Consider the following 27,389-nt stretch of genomic DNA (forward strand, 5'->3'; position numbering starts at 1 on the left):
TAATACGTTCACATATAAGTAGATAATCTACTTTTTCGTGCTTAACTCCCAATCCGTAATTAAAAAGCGAGTAATAGATAATTATTTTTACGAGTGTAAAGAAAAACGTCAAAGTAAAAACTAATTAAAATTAATGCCGGCAGAGAGAAAACAGGTTTGCAGACATAATTCTAATAAAATGTTTGTGAGGTTTGCATAGTTAGCATTCATATAACAGAAGAAGAGTGTGTGTCCTCTTGTTACTTATTACAAAATGTAATATCGCATTTCGAATGAGTATTGCTACCATAATTTTTTGAAACCTCAGTAAACGTCGTTTACGGATTTCCTCCAACTGTTTATTATTAGCAGCCAATTGCGCAATTAAATAAGCTATTCCGTCTCCTTGTATTTTTCTCATATCGTTAGTAATAAATAAACAAACCAAAAACACCGAAATATTCCACCAAAATAATTTCTATGAAGAAAAACCTTTCACAACAGTATTGACAGCTGATTATCAATTTGGCAGATAATGTGCCATATGTGAACGGGTAGATTAATTTTGTGGATTTATTCGTAATTAATGCATATGTGAACGTACTTTAAAACTAAGTACTACTTAATTATAGAAAATGTTTCATTCAAAAATATGGTAACATTTCCGCAAAATATCTGTATACATATCTTAACATTTGTCAAGATGCGAAATAATTGAAGAGGTGCTGGTTCGGGTCTGTTTCATTTAATATATAAGTATAATATAATATAATAATTACATTTTCTAAGTTGAAAAAAAAAACTGGAGAAAGCAATAGAAGAATGAATTTCATTCATTTAGAATTAGGTCTGTTGCGATACTTTTGATATAATCTTGGTATCGATACTTTTGTTTCGATATCGGGCATATTGGTATCGATACCTATGCAGTGATGCTATCGATACCCGTTTGTAAAGTTGGCAAAAAGTTCGTTCACATATACAGCGATTAGCAATAAACCCACAAAAATTAATCTGCCCGTTCGTATACGACAGATTAGTTACAAAAATAACAATCAGCTTCTTAATTGATGCAAACACATAGCCTCTGTGGCCGTTTTCAGTGGCATGCCTGCTTATATGTACATGCGAGTTCCTTTTGCGGCAGCTTCTCCTGCCATAAGCTCAGAAAAAGTTCGACTGCTTTTTTATACCATAGCGATCGCTGTTTTCTCTAATTCGCAGGCATAATTAATAAAATAATATTTAATAAACATTTCATTAGAGAAATATTTTTTTTTGTCAACGCCTATTTTACTTAGTTTTTACTTTGAGGTTTATCCTCATTCAGAAAACACACAGTAGTACAACAAAAAGTATATTTATAATTTCAGGTTGTTTTACAATCTCGGATTTCGGAAGAAGCATTTTGTATGGGTGATTTCGCTATTTAATTACGGATTGAGAGTTAAAATTGAAAAATTAGATAATCTAGTTATATGTAAACCTATTATATTAGACTGATTTACCGATTTTGTTTTAAATAAACTTTGTACAGAATTTGTATGTATTGTATTGTATTTGTATTTTAATATTTCCCGTATAAAATACAAAATATGGCAAAAGTTTCATAATGTCGACATAGAATGAGTTGTCATTTTTTTTTCGAAGGAAGCCTATTAAGTTAGACTTAAGTTCGATTTAGAAATACATTGGATACCGGCTTGAAAGTAGGAAGCTGTCGGAAAATTTGTTAAGTGCAACCCTGCAAGGACGCCGTTTATTCAGCATTTTCTAGCAGTTTTTCTTGCAGCTGTCACTTTTGACAACTCTCGAATACACATACATTGACATTTTTATATCGACGCACGAATTAAGCGGTAAATTTGTAAAGCTGCAGTGTAAAAACGAAAAATTCCGCGTGTTATTTAAATATAAACTTTAATTAATTAAGAAAACTAAGGTTAGATCGCTCCACAACATTTTGTATATATAATTGTATATGTTTTTTTGTTTCAGAAGACCAAGAAGTACCTTCGAAAAAAAGGCTTCATTTTAACATCGCCGAAGAGAAAATCGTGTGAGCGTTCGTGTGTTGGAGAAAATAGAACAAAAGCGAAAGACGAGGAGTCTTACTGTTTTAGATTAGAGTGGGAAAACATCCGTCAGAAAAATTATGTCTGGAATAGCAATTACACGTTTAGGGGAAGAACGCAAAGCTTGGCGTAAGGATCATCCATTCGGCTTTGTCGCTCGTCCAGCCAAAAACCCAGATGGTACTTTGAATCTTATGATTTGGGAATGTGCTATTCCCGGAAAGAAGGGAACCGCTTGGGAAGGTGGCCTATATAAGTTGCGAATGATTTTCAAAGATGATTATCCCACATCGCCACCAAAGTGCAAATTCGAACCGCCGCTATTTCACCCCAATGTGTATCCGTCTGGCACGGTTTGTTTGTCATTGTTAGATGAAGAGAAAGATTGGCGTCCTGCCATTACTATCAAACAAATATTGCTCGGCATTCAAGATCTGCTTAATGAACCGAACATCAAGGATCCAGCGCAAGCAGAAGCATACACAATCTATTGTCAAAATCGTTTGGAATACGAGAAACGTGTGCGTGCACAGGCACGTGCTATGGCTGCCACTGAATAGGAGGACGTATAAAAAGGCATTTCGCACACACAAATACATATATTATTAGTTAGAAGACGAGAAATGAGAACAGAATAAAGGAGCGTAGCTTGAGAGCTGGGTCTTAAGGGTGCGTGCTTAAACTGCGTTTAGATGTAAACAGTGATTTCAAAGCATTTTTTGTAAATGCTCGAATTATAGTGTTGCCCGTAACTGAGGGGGCAATCTAAAATAAATTATTACTGTACTTGTCTATATATGATCCTACTTTTAATTGAAATAAATCTACTGTATTTACATATGTATTAAAAACGAGAAGAAAAATAATAAATAACAAAGATATGTAAAGAAGTGGAGATCTTAAACTGTACTGTATCTCGACGTAACTCTTTTTATGTTTTCTTAATTCATCATTCTGAACTTGATATTAATTTTAACTTAAAATTAGAGCTTCAAGAACCTGTAATACATTCGAAAAGGAAAGGTTTAATTTTTATAAATAAAAACTACAATCCGTGATTTGGAAAAAATGATGTTTTTTGATGAAATAAATATTGGAAATAGTGACTTGATTGTCATACTTAGATACAAAGGGGACTGGATGTAGCAGGCGGTAGTCAATTTGCTTCTATTCTAATAATGTAGTTATTTATTGGAAGTAGTTGTTGTAGCAGTAAGTATTTTCTAGCTTTACGTGGGATTTTAAAAATGAGGCGGATGACAATTAAATATAGTTAGATCAGATCTGCTGTGAACGATATGTGCAGAAGGAAAATTGTATGACGCAGTTGAAGCAGCGATTTATAATTGTATATTTTATGTATTTACATAAAATTATAAAGACTTGTGCAATAATATATCTACAATAATAAATGTACGTGTGCGCCAGCTTCATGTCCAATTGCATATTGGCTAACCTCACTTTGTGTGGATATGCGCAAAAAAGTTATTAACCTCTCAGATTTTAGCAACTTCGCTGAAATATTGAAATTAAACGAAATTAACGGGAAATAATTAAACATAAAAAAATATTTTATACAAAAATTGACATTTTTCATTATTTATGTACACAAATCCGAAGTGTGTACATATTGAAAATGTAGTCATACCGTTGGGTGTGTATTGGTGGATTAGTCATTTCGCTGTCACATAGCAACAATAAACCAAGGTTAGTAAAAAATTTCGATGATTTTTTAACTGTACTTTTAGAAATATGTATGCACACACGTGTCTTTAAATAAGGTTTTTGCCTTAATAAAATATATGGGGACTAAGGTGCGTTTCATAATCATAAGACACCATTGGTATACAATTTTTAAACTACCATAAGCTCGCTTTTACTTTCCGGATTAGCAGTTATAGACTTAAGACTTCCATCAATTGTTTCTGGTGCGACAGCTCACTCTAATTTGTAGAACCGTTATCTTTTTCCAAGAAGCTGTACTTTTGCTATTCTTTTCGGCGTTTCATAATGATAAGACACTATTCGAAAATAAGCTTCTGAATAGATAGAAGGTGCAATCAGCAATTGTTTTGGATGACTTTAATTATAATTTTATCCATTTTAACGTAAAATGACAAGGGGTTCAATATTATCACAAGAGGAGCGTGGAATAATTTTGGTCTACAAGGATTCAGGCTTGTTGTTGTTGTAGCAGTAACATTGCCCTGTCATTGTAGTGTAATCACCGCTCATCTTCGTCTAGCTCATCTAACGGTAGATTAACTAGCTGTTTCGACGGGTTGGGTCCAGAGGGAGAGGGGTGTTAGATGAATGGGTTTGATGGGGCATGTGAAAAGGTGGTTAGTGTCGTGCGGGGTGCCATCACATGCTAGGCATATGTTTAGTATGTCGGGATCGATTCTATATACTACTGTGTCCAAAAAATAAGGTGACATTTGATTTTAAACTGCGCGCTTTGAAGGATTAGGAGAATTCTTTTTTTTTTTAGGTTGGTAGTACTGTGAGTGACATCTATGTCAAATTTCATGTGAAATATTCATTTACTGTTTGAGATACGCGTCGTTTTGTGAGCTGCTAAAAGTGAGTTTCTCGTTTTTTGCAATGTCGAAATTTGTTGAGCAAAGAATTTGCATTAAATTTTGTTTGCGGAATCAATTTTCGGATACGTTGAGGATGGTGCAGAAAGCCTTTGGTGATGAGGCTATGTCTAAAAAAAATGTTTACAAGTGGTATAGTGAGTTCCAAGCCGGTCGTGAACGTGTCGAAGACGAAGAGCGTCCTGGGCGACCATCAACCTCAACTGACGAAGCTCACGTCCAACAAATCAAAGATTTGGTGTTGAAAAACCGTCGATTAACGATTAGAGACCTTGCTGATGATGTTGGCATATCGAAAGGCTCAGTCAATACCATTTTGAAGGATGTTTTGGGCCTCAAGCGCGTCAAATCTCGACTGGTACCGAAAACATTGAATTTTTTGGACCGTAATTCGTGATCATTTCATCAAAAACTCAACCCATATCGTTCCGCAACCACCGTATTCACCTGATCTGGCACCGTGCGACTTCTGGCTGTTCAGCAGGCTCAAAAGACCGCTCCGGGGACACCGTTTTGACACGATAGAGGAGATTCAAGCCGCAACGAAGACGGAACTGAAGGCCATCCCGGAAAGTGACTACAACCAGTGTTTCGAAAATTGGAAAAAACGTTGGCATAAGTGCATTGTGTCGGGAGGGGATTACTTTGAAGGGGATGAAATTGATTTGGAAGAATAAATAAAGAATTTTCAAAATAAATACCATGTCACCTTATTTTTTGGACACAGTAGTAAGTAGGAGTTTAACCTGCTACAGTATTCAGAACGTAATTGTGCCAAGGTTACGCGGGACTCTCGGGGAAGTTGCAGCTCTTCGTCAGCGATTGGTGGTGGTTGAACTCCAATAACGGCATTCGGGGGTTGGGAGCTTGAGAAGGTGGTGAGGGTCTCCCGATGAATGTCGTTTATGGCCTGTCTGTACACTGTCCGATCCAGTAGCTGTCTGTCTGTTTTGTCTTGGATCTCGTCCGCGTAGTTGAAGAAATGCCTCCTGACGTGCCTGGGAGGTGGCTCAGGCTCAAGCAGGTGTCTGCACGGGTGAGGCCTGCGGTAACACCCTAGCAGAAACTGCTTACTGAGCAGTTTGTTATGCTCCTTAACAGGCAGCATAAGGGCCTCATCGTGTAGGTGTTGTATCGGTGACATCATAAGACATCCTGTCGCGGTTCTTGTCAATCAAGTTAATTGCAAAAGAAAAAATAGGCAGAAGTCGTTGTGTTATCCGAAATTTCCCACTATCAAGTCGAGAACAGGGAGAAATTATAAGAAAAGCTTCCAACTCGACTAAGTCTTGCGCCAACTTGGCCGCTGTTATTCAAAATAAGGTTTCCAAAACAACAGTTTGGCGCACATTGCTTCATCATTTAAAATGATCAAAAAGAAAAAAAAAATGGAACCTTGATGGACTCGATGGTTTTTTAAATTATTGAAGAGATTTGCGCAAGAGCCCTCTCTTATTCTCCAAGCGCAACTTTGTGCATTTAAATCGAAAGCAACTCTTGATATACAGTTTACATCATCGCGAATGAATTCTGGGGACTACAAAAACGTCTTGGAAACTAGTCTCCTTCCTTTTATCCAGGTTAATCGGGAAGTGCCCTTCGTTTTTCAGCAAAACACGCCCGAATTCACGTAAGAAGGGAAACAAGGCAGTATTTGACCGATTGTTCCATAAAAACTATGGGTTGGCCGGCGTGTTCTCCGGATCTAAGCTCAATAGAAAACATTTGGGGTATATTAGACAGAAGAGTTTATGCCAACAATCGCCATTTTGACAACACCAACGAGCTTAAAGCGACAATTAAGGCAGAATGGGCTTCTCTAGATGTAAATTTACTTAAAAAGTTCACAGAATCGATGAAAAAAATGTTATTTTGTGTCGGTAAAGCAAATGGTGCTTCCATGGAATAGTAAAATGTTCTAGACGACAGAAAAAAAAAAGTTCGAAGAAAGTATACTTTTGTTAAACGATCATTTTAACTAAACAGGGTCTTATCATATGGAAGCGGCTGGAAATACGTTTAAATTAATAGAGTTGTGTGGGTTTTAAGATTTTTTCTTTTTTAGGCACTGCACAATACTCCAATAAATATTATGTGTTTATAATGACACCTTTTATCATTTTCATGCTTCGAAACGCTTACCAAATCTCGTACTAAAAAAAAAAAAAAAAAAATCTTAAAACTCACACAACTCTATTAATTTTAATTCAATTACAGTCAAATATAGCTCATTCGACGCAAAATTAAATTTACTATAACAGTAGGGTACTAAAAAAAATCCTCAATATCGGATAATATCGTAAAAATTATGTCAAAGTTGAAAAAATAGAGAAAAAATAAAAAAATCCAAATACTTCGGTCTACAGTCTCGTCAGTTGTCATTTCAGAAAAATTGTCAACACACTGTCAAAAAGGCTTGTTTTTGTTCTTTCGAACTAAAAAAGCAAATTCGAAATCGGATGGAAATTGGCGAAGTTAGGAGTTATTCTTCACATGAACCTACTGAAAAACGGTTTTATGGCCATAAAATGAGATTTTGGGGGTGTATTGGAAATTTCTCCTATACCATTTTTCTTAGTTTTACTATACCTACAAGTTGAACTAGGTCTCCATAAAAGTATAATTTCACTGTCGCACAGTGTAATTTTATTTGAACATTCGGATTTCACATTAAATTCTCAAATTTCGTAAGAAATTATTCACTGTTCCAAAATCCACTCCAAAAAAGTTCACAACAAATTTTTACACTTTGCACTTACGTTTTTTCCTTATGCCATCCAAATCAGAAAGAAATATTGACACATTGTAACTCACACTGTCAATTTGACAGTTCAGTTCCGCCCCAAGCGTTAAAGAAGTAAGCGACATTATGGCTGGTTCAAAAGAACGCTGTACGCGTTGCCAGTGTTCCGAATTACAACCAAACTTTACGAAACCCATTTTCAATACTTACTTAACAATGTGTGTAAGTTTGGTTTAATTCGGTGCAAAGACACGGCCGGTTAGCGAACACACACAAAAAGTTGACTTTATTTTATATATAAGATTGCGCAAATTAAAATAATTTCCATTGAAATTGAGTCTGGCTAATTTGCTGTTTTGGCGGTGTTAATTTGCCATTTGTGCAGATCTCGGATAGATCGATATCCTGCGAGTAATATAGAAATGATTGGGTTACTTAATATGAATATCGCGCGACCCATTTGTAGCATCGAGCCAGAAATCGACAGTCGTTAGTGGAAAATTGACCGAAAACGCTACTGTGACAACCACATAAATCAAACACAGGTGAGTTTGATTTTCATAAACTAACAGGTGACAGCTGCACTAATTAGCTCATTATTTGTGAAGACCAAAAATTTCTCTAGGTCTTTTCAATGTGTCGCATTATCACTCGCCTATCTGCTAAAATTCATGAAAATGGAAAAAGGTTCAAAACCAATAAATCATCGGCGACGTAAACCATACGAGTAACAATAAAAAAATAGATTTCTGTTGTCTGTTTATACGTTTGTGTTTTAAAAGAGTGCCTTTGTTTGTAGTAACTACAATAAATATTAATCACTTGATGTATTCCTTGAAATATCCAGCTCGTTTACCTCTACACACTGTTGCTTATCAAAAGGTAAAATATGACAAAGAGAGAAAAGAATCTTTATACCTATAACACGGTGTGACAAAAAAAAATTAAATATACTTTTATGGAGACCTAGCACAACTTGTAGGTATAGTAAAACTAAGAAACATGGTATAGGAGAAATTTCCAATACACCCCCAAAATCTCATTTTATGGCCATAAAACCGTTTTTCAGTAGGTTGATGTGAACAATCACTCCTAACTTATTACAATTAATTAACCCTAGAACATCATCCTTCGTCGAAACGACGACGCATGTTTTTGTTTTTGGTGTTTCTCTTTAATTTTTATGTTTTTTTGTTGCTGATTTTTTGTATAGCATCAGTGTTTGCTGAACTCTCTTAGTGTGTGCATGTACAGCTCAGTTCTGTTTGGGTAAGTTTTTTTTTTTTGTGTTTGCGTCGTCGAAACGACGAAGTATGATGTTTGTGTAATTTTTAGTGACTTAGGTAGGTAGGTTGGGTGGTTGTCGTAAATACACACTTAGACCTTTCGCAGGTCCATTGTGATACCACTGGAGCTTATCCTTACCCTGCGTGTTCCTTTTGAAACCATCCGGTAACTTTAATAAACGAGCAGAGCTTCGTTAGTTTTAGATGGGCTATGTCCGCTACATCGGTTAAAAATGCTGTATCAAGAGGGCGCAGTAGGGCAGGTCGATTAAAAAATCGCTCATTGCTCTGTGAAAATCGTATTCTAGGGATCAAAATAAGAAACTTTGCCGAAGGAACCATACCGAACGAACACGAATTCTGATGTCCCCCAATTTAAAAATATCACCATTTTTGGCCTTTACATGAAAAAATCAGATAAATGGCTATGTTTTTTCTTTATTTTTATTTATTTATTATATAATAATATCTATTTTTTCTCTTAAGAAATTTATTTAGTCAGAACATACATATGTAAATGAAAAAATTAATTTAAGGGAGGGGTCTAGGGTTTGAGCATTTTTTTTAATGAATTTTTGAGACTTTGCTTTAGAGATATGAATAGTGAAAATGTATTTAAACTTTTTGTACATTATAAAGCATCATTTCAACAATATTGTACTAAATTTTTGTAAGAAAATATCGGGAAATAAGCCGGTGAGGTAACTTTTCCGAAAACGCCTTTTCCAAAAGGTGATTTGCGGTGACTATCGTATCTAGTTGTAGAATCACCTGAAATAAAAAAACAGAATTATTTGGTTAAATTATCACCAAAACCTCCTCCCCACTGGCTCCGATTTTTTTTTTTCATTTTTACGTTGCCAGCGCGTTTTTGAAGCAAAAATTGCGATTTTCACTGATTTTTTCGCTGTATAAGTGGAAACCGCCCTTAATGTAAAACAAAAAGTGAAAAATCTCTCAGTGGGGGGGAGGTATTTTATATATAGAAGTTGTATACCAAATTTGAAAAGGATCGGTTAAATATTGTTGAAGTTCTAATAGTCACGGACTTTGAAAAAGTGGTTTCGAGAAAAACGTAACGCTCCGCTCCAAACGCTCGCAGCTGTCGCAGAGGAGTGGGGGCAAAAACGTCTATAACTAAAAAAGTTTTGCTCCGATTGAGCTGAAATTTTGGGACAATATTTTTGAGATGATTTACTATAAGAAAAAGCTATTTCCAAAAAATCGATTTTTTGAAAGTCAAACCCTAGACCCCTCCCTTAAGTGAGTTATAGAAAAGAAACTAAAAAGTTCGACCCAAATTGGGGGACATCAGAATTCGTTTTAGAGGTATGGTTCCTTCGGCAAAGTTTCTTATTTTGATCCCTAGAATATGATTTTCACAGAGCAATGAGCGATTTTTTTGCCTCCCCACAAATCGACCCGGCCTAGTGCACTGCTTTCTCTTCTTCTGTATTAAGACAGCTTCTACAGAAATCGAAGTACGGGAGTCCTAACCTTCTAGCGTGGCTGCCTATTAAACAATGACCAGTTAATACCTCTATCATTTTTCTTATAACTTCTCTGTTAAATCTTAGCAAGATCTTCGATCGACCGCTGTTCCAGTTCGGCCATGTCTGTCTGCTTAGTTCACATGTTGTGAGGTTTTGCCAGCTTGTATTTACCTTTTTGATGGTTTCCCTGTCTATAAGTAATTTACAAGTGGCTATAGGCATGGGTATCAGACCCTATCCGGTTGGATATCGAGCGTTGTACCGGTTCGAGCAAGTTCATCCGCCTTGCAGTTTCCTGCTATATTCCGGTGGCCTGGCACCCAGATAAGGTGCACTTTGTAGCACTTAGATACGTCATTTAGAAGTTTGAAACATTCTAAAACTGTTTTTGACGAGTGTGCTTTAGATGCAAGCGCTTTTATTGCCGCTTGACTGTCCGAGTATATGAAGACTTCATTTGAGGCTAATACTCTCGTTTTTATTACCGTAAGCCCCTCTTTTATGGCAACGACTTCCACCTGTACACTGCAATGATCAGGTAGACGAAATGATTGGCATACTCCGAGTTTATCGGAGTAAGCCCCTCCACCTAATTTGTTGTCTAGTTTTGAGCCATCTGTGTAGATGTTTATATCATTTTTCTTAACAATGAAGTTTATATCATTTTTCCTTCCTGATGAAGAATTTGAAAAATTTCTTGCAATTTGCGATGACGAAATCGAATTGAACGATGATCAAGATCAAAATTTTGAGGATAGCAATGTATCAGATGACGAGGTGTTAAAAGAAGATGAATATACTTCATCAGGTGAACCCATCGATTCAGATGACGACGATGTGCCTGTGAACACTTTAATATGCAAGTCAAATATAGTGCCGTTGTTAAATTCGATATTACGTGGAAAAGATATACACAAATGGTCGACTATAAAACCTAAGTCTCGCCATAATGGATTGAATATCGTGCATCAAGTACGAGGACCTACACGACAGTGTAAGAACATCACGGACCCTACAGTGTTTTCAGATGTTCATAACTAATGAAATTATCAACGAAATAGTTCGATGGATAAATGTGGAGATAGCTAATCGAAAATCAATTACACTTGCCATTACCAGTGAGCCGCAAAGGAAACAAACTTCCCAACAGTAAATATCATCTCTTATAGGAATATTAGTTTTAACTGCTGTTAAGAAGGACCAACACCTATTAGCAGATGATATTAAAAAAAAAGCAAATTCCAACCTCGTTTCAAAAAGCCGTACTAGATTGTTTATTCAAAAAAGGGGTTCCATATCTCACCTCAAATTATAGAGGCCTCCACCCGCGTGATACTTTGAACAAAACCTTTACTGGACTTCTTTTAACACGCATGGGCGAATGTGAACAAAATAATTAGTGAATTTCAAGCAGGTTTTCGGAGAGGATAACCAACAATATTTATATAATCCTTTTAACCTGACTTCAATTGTACATCTAAACTTCAAGGCTAAGAAGAAAACTTTTCCATTTTTTGTTGACTTCTCATGTGCATTCGAAACTATGTCGCGAGATATATTTTTTTATAAACTAGCATCTTATGGCCTCTCGACCCATATGATAGAAATATTAAAACTGTTATATAAAGACACTTCAAATCACATGAGGCTCCATGACGAACTCTCTTTATTATTTTGATACTAAGCTTTATCTATCGTAAAAACACACCATCCAGCGATAATGTCAAGCGGCCAATTGCAGCGAGTCGATTTAGTTAAAGGAAGTGCCAAAACGATGGGGGTGGGAGTTTTGTTAGTGTGATTGCTCATGCGATGATGTTGTAGTTCACACGCAACTCCTTTTTCGCAACCCCTGTGTCTTTTGACTTTTTGTCATTCGGAAATTGATTATGATATGTATACTTGTCACTCATCTACATAGTTACTCGCCAGAGCCCTTGTCGACACGTCCATCCGCAGTGTAGCGTGTGAATGCAAGCAACCAACCAACCCTACTTGCCACAATGGATGTTTTGTGTGTTTTCCTGTAAATTTTTCGGATTGACAATGGATTTGTGCGATGGTTATGTGTGATGGGGTGCCTTTTGTGGGCCAACGGCGGTGTCAAATCAAATAATTTTAAGCATAATCAAAAACGATATCAACAACCAAACTGAAAATAGAAATAAAGTTGAGTTTGTGATGGGGAGAATTCTATTATGGGTCACTTTGTATTTGAATAGACTGGGTGAAGAAGCGACGTAATTAGGTAAGCTTATTAAAAGGGATAACTGAAAATTATCCAAACTTAAACGGATTGCCCAAATGTTATTATAATCAGCCAACCGAATTTTCCACAATTTATAGCTTAGTTGTTAAAGAAAAATACAAAATATTTCCGCCTTATCCTGCGGTATTGAAATTGTCATGGATTATGCCTAGTAAATATCTTATTTTTTTAAAACCTGACAGTAAAGACAAAACCTATAGCAATAGAGCCGTGAGAAAAACTAAAAAAAAAAAAACAAAAAAAAAAAGCCGTATGAAAGCGCCGAGACGTACGCCACTCTTAACACACTCGGTTAAATAACCGAGAAAGGATATATGCGCCAACTACACGAGCATTTGCCTTCTTTTCCCAGTATCACCCACAGGTGCTAGGAGATTAAAATAACTATTTTTTAATCCAAAGTGAGTCTATATATAAGGTGAAGTCCAAAATAAAAAAGACTGAGCTAAAATAGAAACGACAAGAGCTTTGTTCTGATAACTTCGAGTTTATTTATTCAAATAATCCCCGCTGGCCTCGATACACTGTTTTGCGCGATCTGCCTTCTGCTCAAATATGAACGAGACTGATTTAATAAAACACAAACGGTTAATTATTGTTCAATTTTTATTTTATCTCCTTCAAAGTAATCACCATTGGAGGCGATACACATATGCCAACATTTTTTTCAATCATCATAGCATTTCTGGAAGGCCGATTTCGGTATGGATTTCAGTTCCTTCTTCGAATTCTCTTTTATGACTTCAATTGTCTCAAAATGTTTTCCACGGAGCGGCAACTTGAGCTTGGGAAACAGGAAAAAGTCACATGGAGCCATATCAGGCGAATACGGTGCTTGCGGAACGATATTAACATTATTTTTGTTCAAATAATCGCGAATAAGACGTGATATGTGAGCTGGTGCATTATCGTGATGCAAGAACCATGACTTGTTGTCCCACAATTCCTTTCTTTTAAGACGAATGTTCTCGCGCAAACGCTTTAAAACGTCTAAATAATATTCAGCGTTAACCGATCGGCCTTGCGGAAGGAACTCCGAGTGCACCACACCTTCGTAATCGAAAAAAAAAGTCAGCATAACCTTAATTTTTGAGCGACTTTGGCGTGGTTTTTTGGGTTTCGGCTCCTCCGGGGAGCGCCATTCCGATGATTGTTGGGCTGTTTCGACGTCATACTCCGTATCAGTCATGGCGAGCATTTCCTTAGCGACAGTTTTGCGTTGTTCTTTTTGAAGAAAATTCCACAAATTTCGTTAAATTCGAAAAACACACTCGAGCCTGACTTGTTTACAGTAGCACAGAAAACAAACTATGTGACATATCACGCTGAAATTTGCCATGTAAGCTTATAACAGTCCTACCATCCAACAAAAAATTTATTTTTGCCATATGTCATCCGCGGACCGTTTTATTGATAACGTCTCGTTCATATTTGAGCAGAAGGTAAAAGTTTTTCGAAAGAGTGTTTCAGGTCATTGACCGGAACGTCCTTTATAATGTCGGTACAAGCGTTTTGGATGGCATCAACGAACGCAAAACATGTTCCTTTCATTGCCAAATGCAATTTTCTGAATAGGTAGAAGTCACAGGGAGCCATATCAGGCGAATACGGAGAGTGAATGATGGTTAAAATGCGATTCCATTCGGCACTTTGACGCTTAGTTTCAAGTTCATGTTGAAAACACCAAGTTTCATCATCAGTTCCAATGTTGTAAAGGAAGTTCTCGTATGTTGAATTCTGAGCAATTTTTGGTTCTCAATTAAATTGTGCGGAATGAAACGTGCACAGACTTTTCGTAAGCTCAAATGATCAGTTAACATGCGATAAATCGATGCTTTGGAGATATTCAACGCCGATTCCATGAATTTCAACGATGGTTTCGGTTCACTTTTGATAAATTTACGAACAATTTCGATGGACTTTTCGGTGATTTGGTTTGGGCGGCCCGTATGTTCATTGTTATTTATGTCCTCACAACCATTTCTGCACCGTGTAAACCACTCATGAACTCTGGCACGAGATAGACAATCATCGCCATAAACTTTGTTTATCAATTCAAATGTTTCGGTAAACGTTTTACCGATTTTAAAACCCAAATTCATATTAGCGCTTTGTTTGAAACTCCGTTTTGTACCGATGACACAAACACACTGACACTTTAGACGGAATAAATTCGCTTCCACTGAACCGAATGTCCCCAAGCTTTCACTGGAAGTCAGCTAGAGATGTAACTTCTAACTCAATAAAAAGATAGCGCCATCAAAAACATTTTAATGACGCCAGCATTGTTTATTTTGGGCTTCGCCTTGTATTTGGCGCTTACACCATTTTTGGGTGTTTGGCCGAGCTCCTCCTCTTATATGTGGGAGGAGCGTCTTGATGTAGTTTCACAAATGGAGGGACCTACAGTTTTAAGCCGACTCCAAGCGGCAAATGGTTTTTTTATGGGGAGCTTTTTCATGGCAGAAATACACTCGGAGGTTTGCCATTGCCTACCGAGGGGCGACCGCTATTAGAAAAAGACTCTTTCTTCATTTTGGTGTTTCACCGACATGCGAACCTACGTTCTCTCTGAATTCTGAATAGTAGTCACGCACCAATCCATTCGGCTACGGTGGCCGATACCTTTCGTAAAATTGTCTGCTTAAAATTTTCGTGGATTACTTCAACCTCTAATTGCCTCTTTAACAAACTTTCATCATAGTTGTTTTGAGAATTTCTCAAAATTGTCCATTCACTTGCCAGAAAAAAGGAAACTTTCATAAAATATGCTTCCTGATCATGTAATTATTACAAATTATTGTAAAGGGTCGCATAGATAAAGACACGCATAGAACTTATTATTACCGAAACATATAAAAAATGTTTAATTTTGTTCCGAAAAACTTATTATTTTACGGCGGTGACGAGTATACTCGACATAAGCAGAGTAAAATGTTTCTGCCTGTAAAAGTAGGCAATTACTCGTATGACTAAAAATCGAACGTTGCGTGTTGGTTTTTTAGAAAAAATATACAATATTTTTATTCGTTGCTAACAATATGAATTAGTCTGATTAACTAATACCTATTTTCATTAGATACATAAGTATCCAAACAATTTTCATAAAAATAAAGGGTTGGTTTTGCAAGATGACGAAATATCGAAGTGCTTCCCCCAATTCTATAAAAACTCAAAAGGTTTTCGTTCTCTACCTACAGCCGTCCATATTGAACTAGAATTATTTTTATTCTCTTTTTCTGAATCATTGTATTCTCCACCTTCATCACGGCGCTCTGTCGAATTCAACTTGATCACTGCTTTTTGCACCTTCATCACTGCTCTCATCAGAAGACGACAAAATTATCATTATTTTGCGTTGTTCTCTGTTTAAACACTTACCACCATCACTATCATAATATGTAATTCATACGGTAGGGATATTAAAATTATGTATTTCACAATTTTATTCCTCAAAGGCATAAAGGTACTTACTATTACTTTTCCTGTCAATAAATCCACAGGACTTTCGTTCTCTCAAATATGTCACCACATAATCAACTGAGAAATGCATACGAAATGCTTTTTTATTTGAAAAAAAATCGTTTTGTAACGGTAATTTACAAGAATTTGTTATTTCAGCTTAATACAAGCTATTGTGTATTGAAATAAATATGGTTGCCAGACTAACATATGTAACGGGTGATCAATTAAGAGGAGTTTTTTTCATTTGCGTTTTTTTTACAGATCGCGCGCGAGTTGTGGCAAACTGTCATCGTGGATTTGTTGAACAGCGTTTGGCATTTCATCATGGAAAGACTCACACCGCAACAACGTCTACAAATTGTTCAACTGTATTATGAAAATCAGCGTTCTGTGACAAATGTTTTTCGTGCGCTAAGACCGCATTATGGTCAACATAATCGGCCTGCCTTAAACACTATTCGACATACCATCAACAAATTTGAATCCGAATATTCATTGGTGGATAATTCTCGACCGAATAGACCACGTCCAGCAAGAAGCATTGAGAATATAGCGGCAGTAGCAGAGAGTGTACGTGAAAACCGCGATGAATCGATTCGGAACCGTTCTCAGCAACTTGGACTATCGTATGGAACAACTTGGTCAATTTTACGGAAGGATCTTCATTTAAAAGCATACAAAATACAGCTCGTACAAGAACTAAAGCCAAATGACCTTCCTGCACGTCACCGTTTTGCTGATTGGGCTCTTGAAAAGATTGAAGAAGATCCGCTGTTTTCGAGCAAAATTTTGTTCAGCGATGAGGCGTATTTCTGGCTCAATGGTTACGCCAATAAGCAAAATTGCCGTATTTGGGATGAAGAGCAACCAGAACAGGTTCAAGAGCTACCTTTACACCCAGAGAAAACAACGGTCTGGTGTGGTTTATGGGCTGGTGGAATCATCGGTCCATATTTTTTCAAAAATGATGATGGCCGCAACGTAACTGTGAATGGTGCTCGCTACCGTACCATGATATCGGACTTTTTGCTACCTGAAATTGAATCTAATGATCTCTACGACATTTGGTTTCAACAAGACGGAGCCACTTGCCATACAGCTCGTGAAACAATGACTTTATTGAGAAGTCATTTCGGAGAGCAGCTGATTTCACGTTTAGGATCTTGTGATATCACACCTTTGGACTTTTTTCTTTTGCGATTCGTGAAGTCCAAGGTCTATGCTGATAAACCAGCTACGATTGAAGCTCTGGAAGCCAACATTACGCGTTTTATTCACGACATACCAGTCGAAATGCTCGAACGAGTGATTGAAAATTGGACCTTCAGAATGGACCACCTTAAGCGTAGTTGCGGCCAACATTTGAATGAAGTCATATTCAAAAAGTAAATGTCAAAGAATGTCCTTTCAAATGATAAATAAAGGTTTTGAACATAATTTACATTTTTGTTTTTTTTTTTTAACTATTGAAAAAAGCGCCTCATGATTGACCACCCGTTATATTGTAAAATTTACAATTTTGAAAAGATCATTATTTGCCCTTTTTCAGGGGAACAAATTAAAGTTGATGCCAATGGGATTTTTTTTTTTTATATTCACGACGATTTTCGTTTTGCTCTGACGAGTATTTGCGACATAAACATTTGAAGGGTTAATACGGCTCTTAGCAATCATATGTGAAAAATCACCACCATAAGCACGTCCACAAGTCAAAACCAACAAATTTGTTGAGAACGTCGAGATAGTCGATGCATCGATGTTGAAGGTTGTTTAGCAACATTTTGCGCTACAGCATCAGTATTTTCAACAGAACAGTTTCTTGAAACTTTTTCACCAACGTTTGAATTGTCGGCTCATAAGGACGATTACTTTCACCAAATAAATCACGAATTTTGCGATATGTTGTTCTTAACCCTTTCTTCTTCTTCTTCTTAATTGGCGCGATAACCGCTTACGCGATTTTGGCTGAGTTTAACAAAGCGCGCCAGTCGTTTCTTTCTCGTGCTAACCGGCGCCAATTGGACACACCAAGTGAAGCCAAGTCCTTCTCCACGTGATCTTTCCAACGCAGAGGAGGCCTTCCTCTTCATCTGCTACCACCAGCTGGTACCGCGTCGAATACTCTTAAAGCCGGAACGTTTGTATCCATACGGACGACGTGACCCAGCCAACGTAGCTGCTGGATCTTTATTCGCTGCACTATGTCTATATCGTCGTAAAGCTTATACAGCTCATCATTCCATCGCCTGCGATATTCGCCGTTGCCAATGTGCAAAGGTTCAAAAATCTTGCGCAGAATCCTTCTCTCAAACACTCCAAGCGTCGCTTCATCGGATGTTGTCATAGTCCACGCTTCTGCGCCATACGTTAGGACGGGCATGATGAGAGTCTTGTAGAGTGTTAGTTTTGTTCGTCGAGAGAGGACTTTACTGCTCAGTTGCCTACTTAGTCCAAAGTAGCACTTGTTGGCAAGAGAGATTCTACGTTAGATTTCCAGGCTGACATTGTTATCGGTGCTTATGTTGGTTCCTAAATAAACGAAGTCTTTTACAACCTCGAAATCATAGCTGTCCACAGTGACGTGGGTGTTGATACGCGAGTGCGCCGACTGTTTGTTTGAAGACAGGAGGTACTTCATTTTGTCCTCGTTCACCATCAGACCCATTGCAATTTTTACCATAGAATTTTTGACTTTGAAAATTGTTAGCTAATATAGCATCCATGATAAGTCAGATATGTTGTATGTGATTAGATATTTACGAGATGTGTCGCTTTTCACTTCAACAGTGTTTTTTTTTGCTTTTTGATTACGGATGACGGGTTTGAAATGCTTAATGTATCATGAAAGTTGCGTCGCAGCAGAGGGATGGGACTAAAAAACTCCACCTTGTTTAGAACCGTCACACACAACTTGCAGAGCTGTCGTTAGTTGTACCAATGCTAGGTGCTTACACCGATGTTGAACAAAGTTACTTGAATAAAGTTGCTAACCGTAAAATCGAATAACACGGTGCGACAGTGAGAGCGCTTCAACTTTTGAACTTTTTTGAATAAAACACAAACGATTTGACTTTTTAACTAATTTTTTTTATATTATCGAGTTTGAACATATACATTTAAGTATGAAATTCGATTGCTTTTGCATGACCACCGCGTGCACGTTTTACGAAGTCGAATCGTTGAACCCAATTTTCGACCACTCTTTTGCATAAATCGGCCGAAATTCCAGCAATTTCGCGTTCAATATTGGCTCTGAGCTCACAAATCGTCGCCGGCTTGTTACTGTAGACCAATGACTTCACATAACCCCAAAGAAAATAGTCTAGAGGCGTCAAATCACACGAGCGCGGCGACCATTCGACCGGACCATTTCTGGAAATAATACGCTCATCGAACTTACTCTTCAACAAATCAATTGTAGCGTGTGCTGTGTGGCTTGTGGCCCCGTCCTGTTGAAACCACATGTCGTCTAAGTCCATACCATTCAATTGCGGCCAAAAATAATCGTTTATCATGTCGCGGTATCGATTTCCATTCACAGTAACGTGGCGATCGTTCTCGTCAACGAAAAAATATGGGCCAATTACGCCGCCGGCATGTAAACCGCACCAAACAGTGATTTTTTCGGGATGCAACGGTGCCTCATGAATCACGTGTGGATTGCTTTCTGCCCAGTAACGCATATTTTGCTTGTTGACAAAGCCATTGAGCCAAAAGTGAGCTTCATCACTGAAGATGATTTTTTGGCAAAATCATGCTCTTAAAGTAGCAGCAACAGAACGATTATTTTCATAAAAAATTTGCACGATTTGCAATCGTTGCTCAAGTGTGTAGCGTTCCATGATGAAATGTATACTAATGAACTTTACAAATGACAAGCGAAAAATAAAAAATATTGCGTCGTTCGCTCTCCCTATCGGAAAAAGGTTGAAGCGCACCTATTGAATAACCCTATACTTTTATGGAGACCTAGTACAACTTGTAGGTATAGTAAAACTAAGAAAAATGGTGTAGGAGAAATTTCCAATACATTAGTAAAAAAAAAAAATAAAATCTTAAAACTCACACAACTCTATTAATTTTAATTCAATTACAGTCAAATATAACTCATTCGACGCAAAATTAAATTTACTATAACAGTAGTGTACTAAAAAAATCCTCAATATCGGATAATATCGTAAAAATTATGTCAAAGTTGAAAAAATAGAGAAAAAATAAAAAAATTCCAAATACTTCCGCCTACAGTCTCGTCAGTTGTCATTTCAGAAAAATTGTCAACGCACTGTCAAAAAGGCTTGTTTTTGTTCTTTCGAACTAAAAAAACAAATTCGAATTCGGATGGAAGTTGGCGAAGTTAGGAGTGATTCTTCACATCAACCTACTGAAAAACGGTTTTATGGCCATAAAATGAGATTTTGGGGGTGTATTGGAAATTCCTCCTATACCATTTTGTTTAGTTTTTCTATAGCCACAAGTTGTGCTAGGTCTCCATAAAAGTATATTTAATTTTTTTTTTTTGTCACACAGTGTAATCCATCGAAACAGTGATGTCCATTAGCTGATTTAGAACTGCTTGAGAATTTGTACTAGCACTATGCTATTTTTGGTGGCACGCTGGTAAAACCTACTTACAATGAAAGAAATAAGCATAGTTTGAAATATATGGATGCACTTTATTATTTCATAATGGATGTATGTATTGATTATGTATGTATTAGCTCAAGGAAAACACTTGACGCAGTAATGGTACAATTTTTCAATAAACTTAATTAGAAGGTATTTTTTACTCGCAAATACGTACACACGCACCCACATACTCGTATGCGCATATGCACTGAGATAAATCATTGAGTTTTATGTATATGTAAGTAAATACATATTTATTCAATATTAAGGTTCGATATCTACTTGCATACATACATACACACATACGTACTATGTATATGTTTGCATTTTAAATAAATAATTATTGTCTCATACCTAAGTAAACTTGTATGTGCTTATAGTTAAATATCTATTGCAGTCGCATGCGCATACACACACATATATACATGTATGTATATATATATATACATACGTATATATGTATGCGCAATCATGCAAATGGGCTTACCTGGAATATACTAAGTTCCTTGAAATTGTTTTCTTTTTATATTTAATTTTTTATTTTAAACATTTATAATTATATTAACAGTTTTTTATATATAATTCTTTTGTTTTTGTGCAGATCATGCGTAAGTTCAGAAAATTTAGTTGACCTTAAGTACCGCAAATATATTTATGTATATACAAAGAAGTGAATAACGGAAAAATATTTTTCGCTTAATTACAAAATTTATAATTTTATTTTTATCAACATTTACATGTACATATGTATGCATCAACTAAAACAAATAGAATGCATAAAATTAGAAGTAAAAAGTTTTGAAAAATTGCATTTCCCAAAGTTGTAAGTAACTAAATACACACACAGGCATGCGCCTGTATGTGTTTAAATTAAAAACATTCGTATTGGCTTGCATTATAACGTATTTCTACATACATATACATACATATATTTACACATTAACACATACGTTCGCATCGCTTGTTTGCTTTTATTGAATTTTTTATTACTATAATTTTATTAATTAACTTTGGCATGCATATTAAGTCATGATTATATCGATAATTGATTTGTGACCACATATTTTACATATTTTTTATATTACATACATACTTAAGAGAAAATCGCGCGCCTTCAAAAGCACCTTTATCTACATACAACTATTTTCTAATAGATTATCCAAAAATTTTCCTTTTTTTTTGTATTTCATTTCAAATATTTCCATCTACAGAGATTCACAAGTCGAATACTGCACGTTTCATAACTTTTCTTTAAATTTTAAATTTTCATATATAATTTTTGTTGTGTTTTTTCAAAAGTTTTCATTCGCCTACTCCTCTTGCTGCACACTTTGCTGCACTTCGCGCTGCTTCAAAAGCACTTGTAATACCACTCCCACTGCTTTCGCGCTTGCCACATTTCATTCTATCAAATGGCTGCCTCCTGCTGCAAGTTCTCCTTGTTCTTCTGCAACAGCAGCAACGAATTGGGCGATGCCACCGACATTGGCATGAGTCCAGCATTGGGACTGGGGCTATCGTTGCCTTCAGGGTGTCTTAATTTATTCTTGCAATAGTATTGCTTGTGCGCCAAATAAGTTTTCAAATAGTTGAAGGAGATGTCGCAAGTTTGACAGTATTTTTGGTTCGCGGCAGCGGTGGTATTCTCGTCGGTGGCAGCATTGAGTGGTGGTGGTGGTCCAATGGATGGTGAGCTTAGTGCTGGTAGTGGTGTGGTTGCTGGTAGTGATGATTCGCCTCCAATTTCTAACGGTTCGGTTTTTATATGTGGCATTTGTTCCTCATTCAAGCTATTTAGAGGGGGAGGTGCCGTCAAGGTGGAAGCCAATATTCTTGAGTTGTTGTTGTCTAATATTTGTGCTGAATTTGGTAGACTTGCATTGGCAGTCTGCTCGAGTGGTTCCGTTTTTATGGTGAAATTTCTGAAGAAATTCAAAAATATTTAATATTATATTGGAAATTATAGATATTAATTAATTAATTAGAAGTGAGTGGAGGGCTCCGAATAAACCAAGACCAAAAAACTAGGTCGTTTTTAGTCAAAAAAGAAAGCGAAGCTCAAGGTTTTTATGCATTAAAACGGTGTTGTACATAAAGAATTTTTGTCAGATAATAAGGACTATAATTTGGGCGGGTGCTATGAGACATTTTCACGAAGCAACCCGCAAAAAAAGAAATGATTTGTGGGAAAACAACTAGTGAATTTTGCACTATGATAAGGTAGTAGCCCGGTGTGACGGGTTCAAAAAATCGAATTTTTCTTTTTTTACATTTTTCGGAAGAAAAACATCTTAAAAGTATACTATAAAAATTTCAGACAGAAATTTTAAATATTTTTAAAGTTAAAGTTATATATAAATAAGAGAGCGCGCCGTGTGTATTAAAGCGCGTGACACGCCAGCAGCAGCTGTTGTCGAAACTTTAAACGCATTTTTCTCAAAATCATGTTTTCGAAATTTCGGGGAATCACTGACTCAAAACTATTAAACCGATTTGGCTAAAAATTGAACCCGTTATTCTAGACACACATATCTAGATCCCGAACCTTTAAAACATTTAATTTTTTAATAATAAACTATTTAATTTAAACAATTTATGAAGAAAAAAAATTAGATTTTGAGAACTTTTTTCACAAGTCCGCCATTTTGTTTTTTTTTTTTATTTTTTATGTATATTTTAGGTTCGGGACCTAAAATAAAGTCTACAGAATAATAATTTTTTTGAACTTTTTATTTCAGATGACTTTTGAAGGCTGCGTGTTTCCCCGAACCAACTCATCTTTTTTTAAGGACTCCTTTTTGACGTCAAAAATTTTAAACAAATTAATATAAAATTAACTTTAAAAAAATTTTTTTATATACCTTCTGCTCAAATATGAACGAGACGTTATCAATAAAACGGTCCGCGGATGACTTATGGCAAAAATAAATTTTTTGTTTTTTGGTAGGACTGTTATAAGCTTACATGGCAAATTTCAGCGTGATATGTCACATAGTTTGTTTTCTGTGCTACTTTAAACAAGTCAAGCTCGAGTGTGTTCTTCGAATTTAACGATGGAAATTCAAGTTGAACAAAGAATTTGTTTGAAATTTTGTTATTCCAACAAACTTTCGGCTTCAGACGCCTTAAAAATGTTACAGACAACCTATGGGGACTCTGCTCTATCGCGTGCACGTGTTTTCCAGTGGTACAAAGAGAAAGTGGTTCAAAGAGGGCCGTACATCGGTTGAAAACTTGCCTCATGAACGTCGTCCAGCAACATCAGTAAACGACGAAAACATCGCAAAAGTAAAGGAAATTGTGCTTGAAAATCGCACAAATCGCAAAATCGGTTAACGCTGAATATTATTTAGACGTTTTAAAGCGTTTGCGCGAGAACATTCGTCTTAAAAGGAAGGAATTGTGGGACAACAAGTCATGGTTCTTGCATCACGATAATGCACCAGCTCACACATCACGTCTTGTTCGCGATTATTTGAACAAAAATAATGTTAATATCGTTCCGCAAGCACCGTATTCGCCTGATATGGCTCAATGTGACTTTTTCCTGTTTCCCAAGCTCAAGTTGCCGCTCCGTGGAAAACATTTTGAGACAATTGAAGTCATAAAAGAGAATTCGAAGAACACACTCGAGCTTGACTTGTTTACAGTAGCACAGAAAACAAACTATGTGACATATCACGCTGAAATTTGCCATGCAAGCTTATAACAGTCCTACCAAAAAACAAAAAAATTATTTTTTCCATATGTCATCCGCGGGCCGTTTTATTGATAACGTCTCGCTCATATTTGAGCAGAAGTACTTCCAAACACCAATAAAAACATGTAAAAACTTTAAAACGATCGCATTTTATTTTCTTTTTAAAAAAGATTCATGAAAAAACGTCGAAATTACGGTCGTTACACCGGACTACTACCATAACGCACCGTCGCGCAGTACCATCATTATCAGTGTACTATATATTTGACCAAGGACGAAAGGAATACCATACAACAGCCATCAATATGGCCCATGTATTACAGGGTCCGGCACTTGAAGTATAACCAACTTCAGACCGCTCGCGCAGCTGATGCACGGGCATCGGCTATCTATTAGTTGGCTTAATGGCAGTCCAGAGTATTGTTTACAAGCGCGCGGAAGCATTTTGCCGTGAGTAAACGCGAAAAAGAAAATCAGTAATGGATTTCAAACGGAATAGTGGGATTGCATAATATTTGGTTATCACGACCAGTGATTGTTCGTGAGCTCGAGCACCTCAAAGTAAATAAGGTTTTTGTTTCTCGCATCATTACTCGTTATAATGATATTAGTAATATAGCTTCGCGAAGCGTCATGGAGGTGGTCATCAAAAGACTGCAACGTCACGTGAAATGGTTCAAGAAGAGAAGGAGCGACTTGAGTGAAATCCCCGACGAAGTCCCAATTAAATTGCAAAAGAACTGAAAATATCTGATCGTAGCATCCGCCGCATATTCAAAAATCAAATCAATCTCAAAGTCAAGCCTTACAAGATCCCAAAGGCGCATGATTTCACACCAAAGCAGCAACAAGTCAGACTTGAGAGAGGGAAGGGGTTGTTTCGCTTAGTTGAAAGCGGTAAATTTCCGCACATTGTGTTTGCCGACGAGAAAATTTTTCAAATTGAGTAAACTCCAAAAACGATAGGGTTTATTTGGTTTGGGCCACTGTAACCGCAGATGGGCGCTCTCCAATCGTTTTCATCGAGCCTGGCGTTAAGGTAAATGTGAAATATTAACGGGAATGTATTCTGGAAGTTGCTTTGATGCCGTGGTAGACAAACATATCGATGGCAGACCATGGACGTTTCAACAGGACTCGGCACCGTTTCACAAAGCTCGAGTGAACCAAGATTGGCTAAAAAACAACGTTCCGAACTTCATAACGTCCACATCCCGACTAGAAATTTTGGTAAGGCGGTGATTAGGCTCAAATAAGGCAGACCGCATTCCACATTTGCGCCTCATAAGGCAGCCAAACTAGGCCCAAGTCCCGAAAGATATCGCCACACATCTGCCTCATTAGGCGCAGGTTCGAAAAACCGAACTTCGGTAATACTCCGGATGCCCTTCTACAAATCAGTTAGGGATTCCAATTTATGCCTAAGTGAAACACTGCCACAGATTTTCGGGACCACAACCAAATTTGGTATTGTTCTGGCATGCCAATCTTTGCCTTGCCTAACGTGGGCCTGGTAAGGTAATAGTGAGGCGTGCCTCAGTAAGGCCTGCCTAATTCGGGCCTAACTGATTCTTCGGGATGCCTCACTGTAATTCTAGTCGGGATAATAGCTCTCAAATTCATCAGACACCATTTTGGAGAGCAAGGTCCGAACTAAACGATTCACCACTCTCGAGACGCTGAAAAAAGCCATTATACACGAGTGGGCCAAATACCTGCAAGTCACATTCGAGCAGCTTCCGATTCGTTGCTGGATCGTCTTACGGTCTCATAGTCAAGGCAAAAGGTGGTCATAACGAGCAAAAGTAAATTGGTTCTTAACTTTGTATTATTTTCACACATTTTTTACTTTGAATTGAATAAAAGTTATTTTCCCAACTAAATGTATGGCCTTTTTAATTGGTTACACTTCGAGTGCCGCACCCTGTACATTACGCTGTGATAAGCTTTAGCTAAAAAAAACTAGTGGAAGAGCAATTAGTCTTATTTGGGGCTTAAATTTAACATCAAATCGATCAGAACCGAAGGAATAACTGGTAAATTCATTTGGCTAAACTCGGCTAAGATTACAAAAACGCTTCTTATTTTTTGCCACATCTTGAATACTCACCCATTCTCGCCATTCAAACATGCCCCATCGCTGGCATCTAAATCATTAGCTTCAGGTGAAATCGATGGTGAGTTGATGTTGATATGAGGATGTACAAGTTTCATATGACGCAGCTAGACAGGAGAGAAAATACACTTTTTTAATCTGAACGCTCTTTTCTCACTTCTTTTGTAGAAACTTACCACATTGCCCTTGTAGGAGGAAGAGTAATTACACAAATCGCAATTGTATATTTGCTGCTGCTGTTGTTGTTGCTGCTGCTGCTGTTGCTGTGCTTGAAGTTGCAATTGCTGTTGCTGTTGTTGTACAGCAGCTATTTGTTGTGCTAATTGCTCTTGGTTTAGCGTAGAGGCAATGCTGGGAATTTCCATGCCCTCATCCTCCAGTATGCAAGTCATGTACTGCTCCTCATTGATGTCGGTCGCCTTCTTATCGAAATGCATACGAATGTGCGTGCGCATACCACTGAAAATAAAGTAGACTACTACGTTAGACTCAAACTATAATATAGAGCGTTGAATAACTATGGCACAGCGACTTATTGGCAAGTTTTGAAAATTTATTGATTTCGTATTGAATTTAAATAATTTTTTAATGAAAATATAGTTCATTTTCATACAAAAATCATATAAATCCTAGACTGAAACTTTGTGCAAATTAAGCAAAAAAAACAAAAAAATAAATAAATTTTCATCAAAATTTCACACACGGGTTTATAGACAATTAAATTTTGGTATATAAAATGCAAGTTTGAAGTGACTCAAAAGTCGTGCTGAAATTTGTAATTTTTTTTCTACCGCTTTTTTGCATTTCATCACATAACGAATACTCGACATTTTTTACTTACTTTACATTTTTTACAACACCGTCAGCGAAAAAGATTTTCAAAAAATTAACACCATTTTTGAGACACTTGAGATTTAGACTTTGTTATACCAAAATTCAATGGGCCATAAAACTTCGAACACGAAATTTTTCTAAAAATTCTGATTAAATAGTGAGCACCCAGGTCTGGCCAGACTGACTTTTTCGACTTGGGACGT

General features: G+C 36.8%; 2 protein-coding genes across 3 annotated transcripts in view; one reads left to right on the forward strand and one right to left on the reverse strand.

The window, feature by feature from the left end:
* Positions 1 to 1,791: 1,791 nt before the first annotated feature.
* On the forward strand, positions 1,792 to 2,949 carry LOC129248472 (SUMO-conjugating enzyme UBC9-B). Of its 2 annotated transcripts, none has more exons than XM_054888027.1 (2): positions 1,792 to 1,921; positions 1,978 to 2,949. In XM_054888027.1, exon 2 carries the CDS (start codon positions 2,135 to 2,137, stop codon positions 2,612 to 2,614), a length of 480 nt encoding a protein of 159 aa, XP_054744002.1. In that variant the 5' UTR covers positions 1,792 to 1,921; positions 1,978 to 2,134; the 3' UTR covers positions 2,615 to 2,949. The 2 variants fall into 2 exon arrangements, with proteins under 2 accessions (XP_054744002.1, XP_054744003.1); XM_054888028.1 differs by having other exon boundaries at positions 1,981 to 2,949.
* A 17,613-nt stretch (positions 2,950 to 20,562) lies between these two features.
* LOC129247085 (zinc finger protein ush) overlaps positions 20,563 to 27,389 on the reverse strand; it is a 99,284-nt gene continuing 92,457 nt past the window's right edge. The window contains exons 10-12 of the mRNA XM_054886000.1: positions 26,529 to 26,811; positions 26,347 to 26,459; positions 20,563 to 22,458 (exon numbers count right to left, since the gene is read on the reverse strand). Of these exons, the coding sequence (XP_054741975.1) occupies positions 21,945 to 22,458; positions 26,347 to 26,459; positions 26,529 to 26,811 (910 nt within the window). The 3' untranslated portion in view covers positions 20,563 to 21,944. The remainder of the gene's footprint in view (positions 22,459 to 26,346; positions 26,460 to 26,528; positions 26,812 to 27,389) is intronic.

This window comes from Anastrepha obliqua, chromosome 5 (assembly GCF_027943255.1).
Source record: "Anastrepha obliqua isolate idAnaObli1 chromosome 5, idAnaObli1_1.0, whole genome shotgun sequence".
Classification (NCBI taxonomy): domain Eukaryota; kingdom Metazoa; phylum Arthropoda; class Insecta; order Diptera; family Tephritidae; genus Anastrepha; species Anastrepha obliqua.

Excerpts from the sequence above, each read along its gene's own strand:
- LOC129248472 (XM_054888027.1), top strand. The coding sequence starts at position 2,135 with ATGTCTGGAATAGCAATTACACGTTTAGGGGAAGAACGCAAAGCTTGG.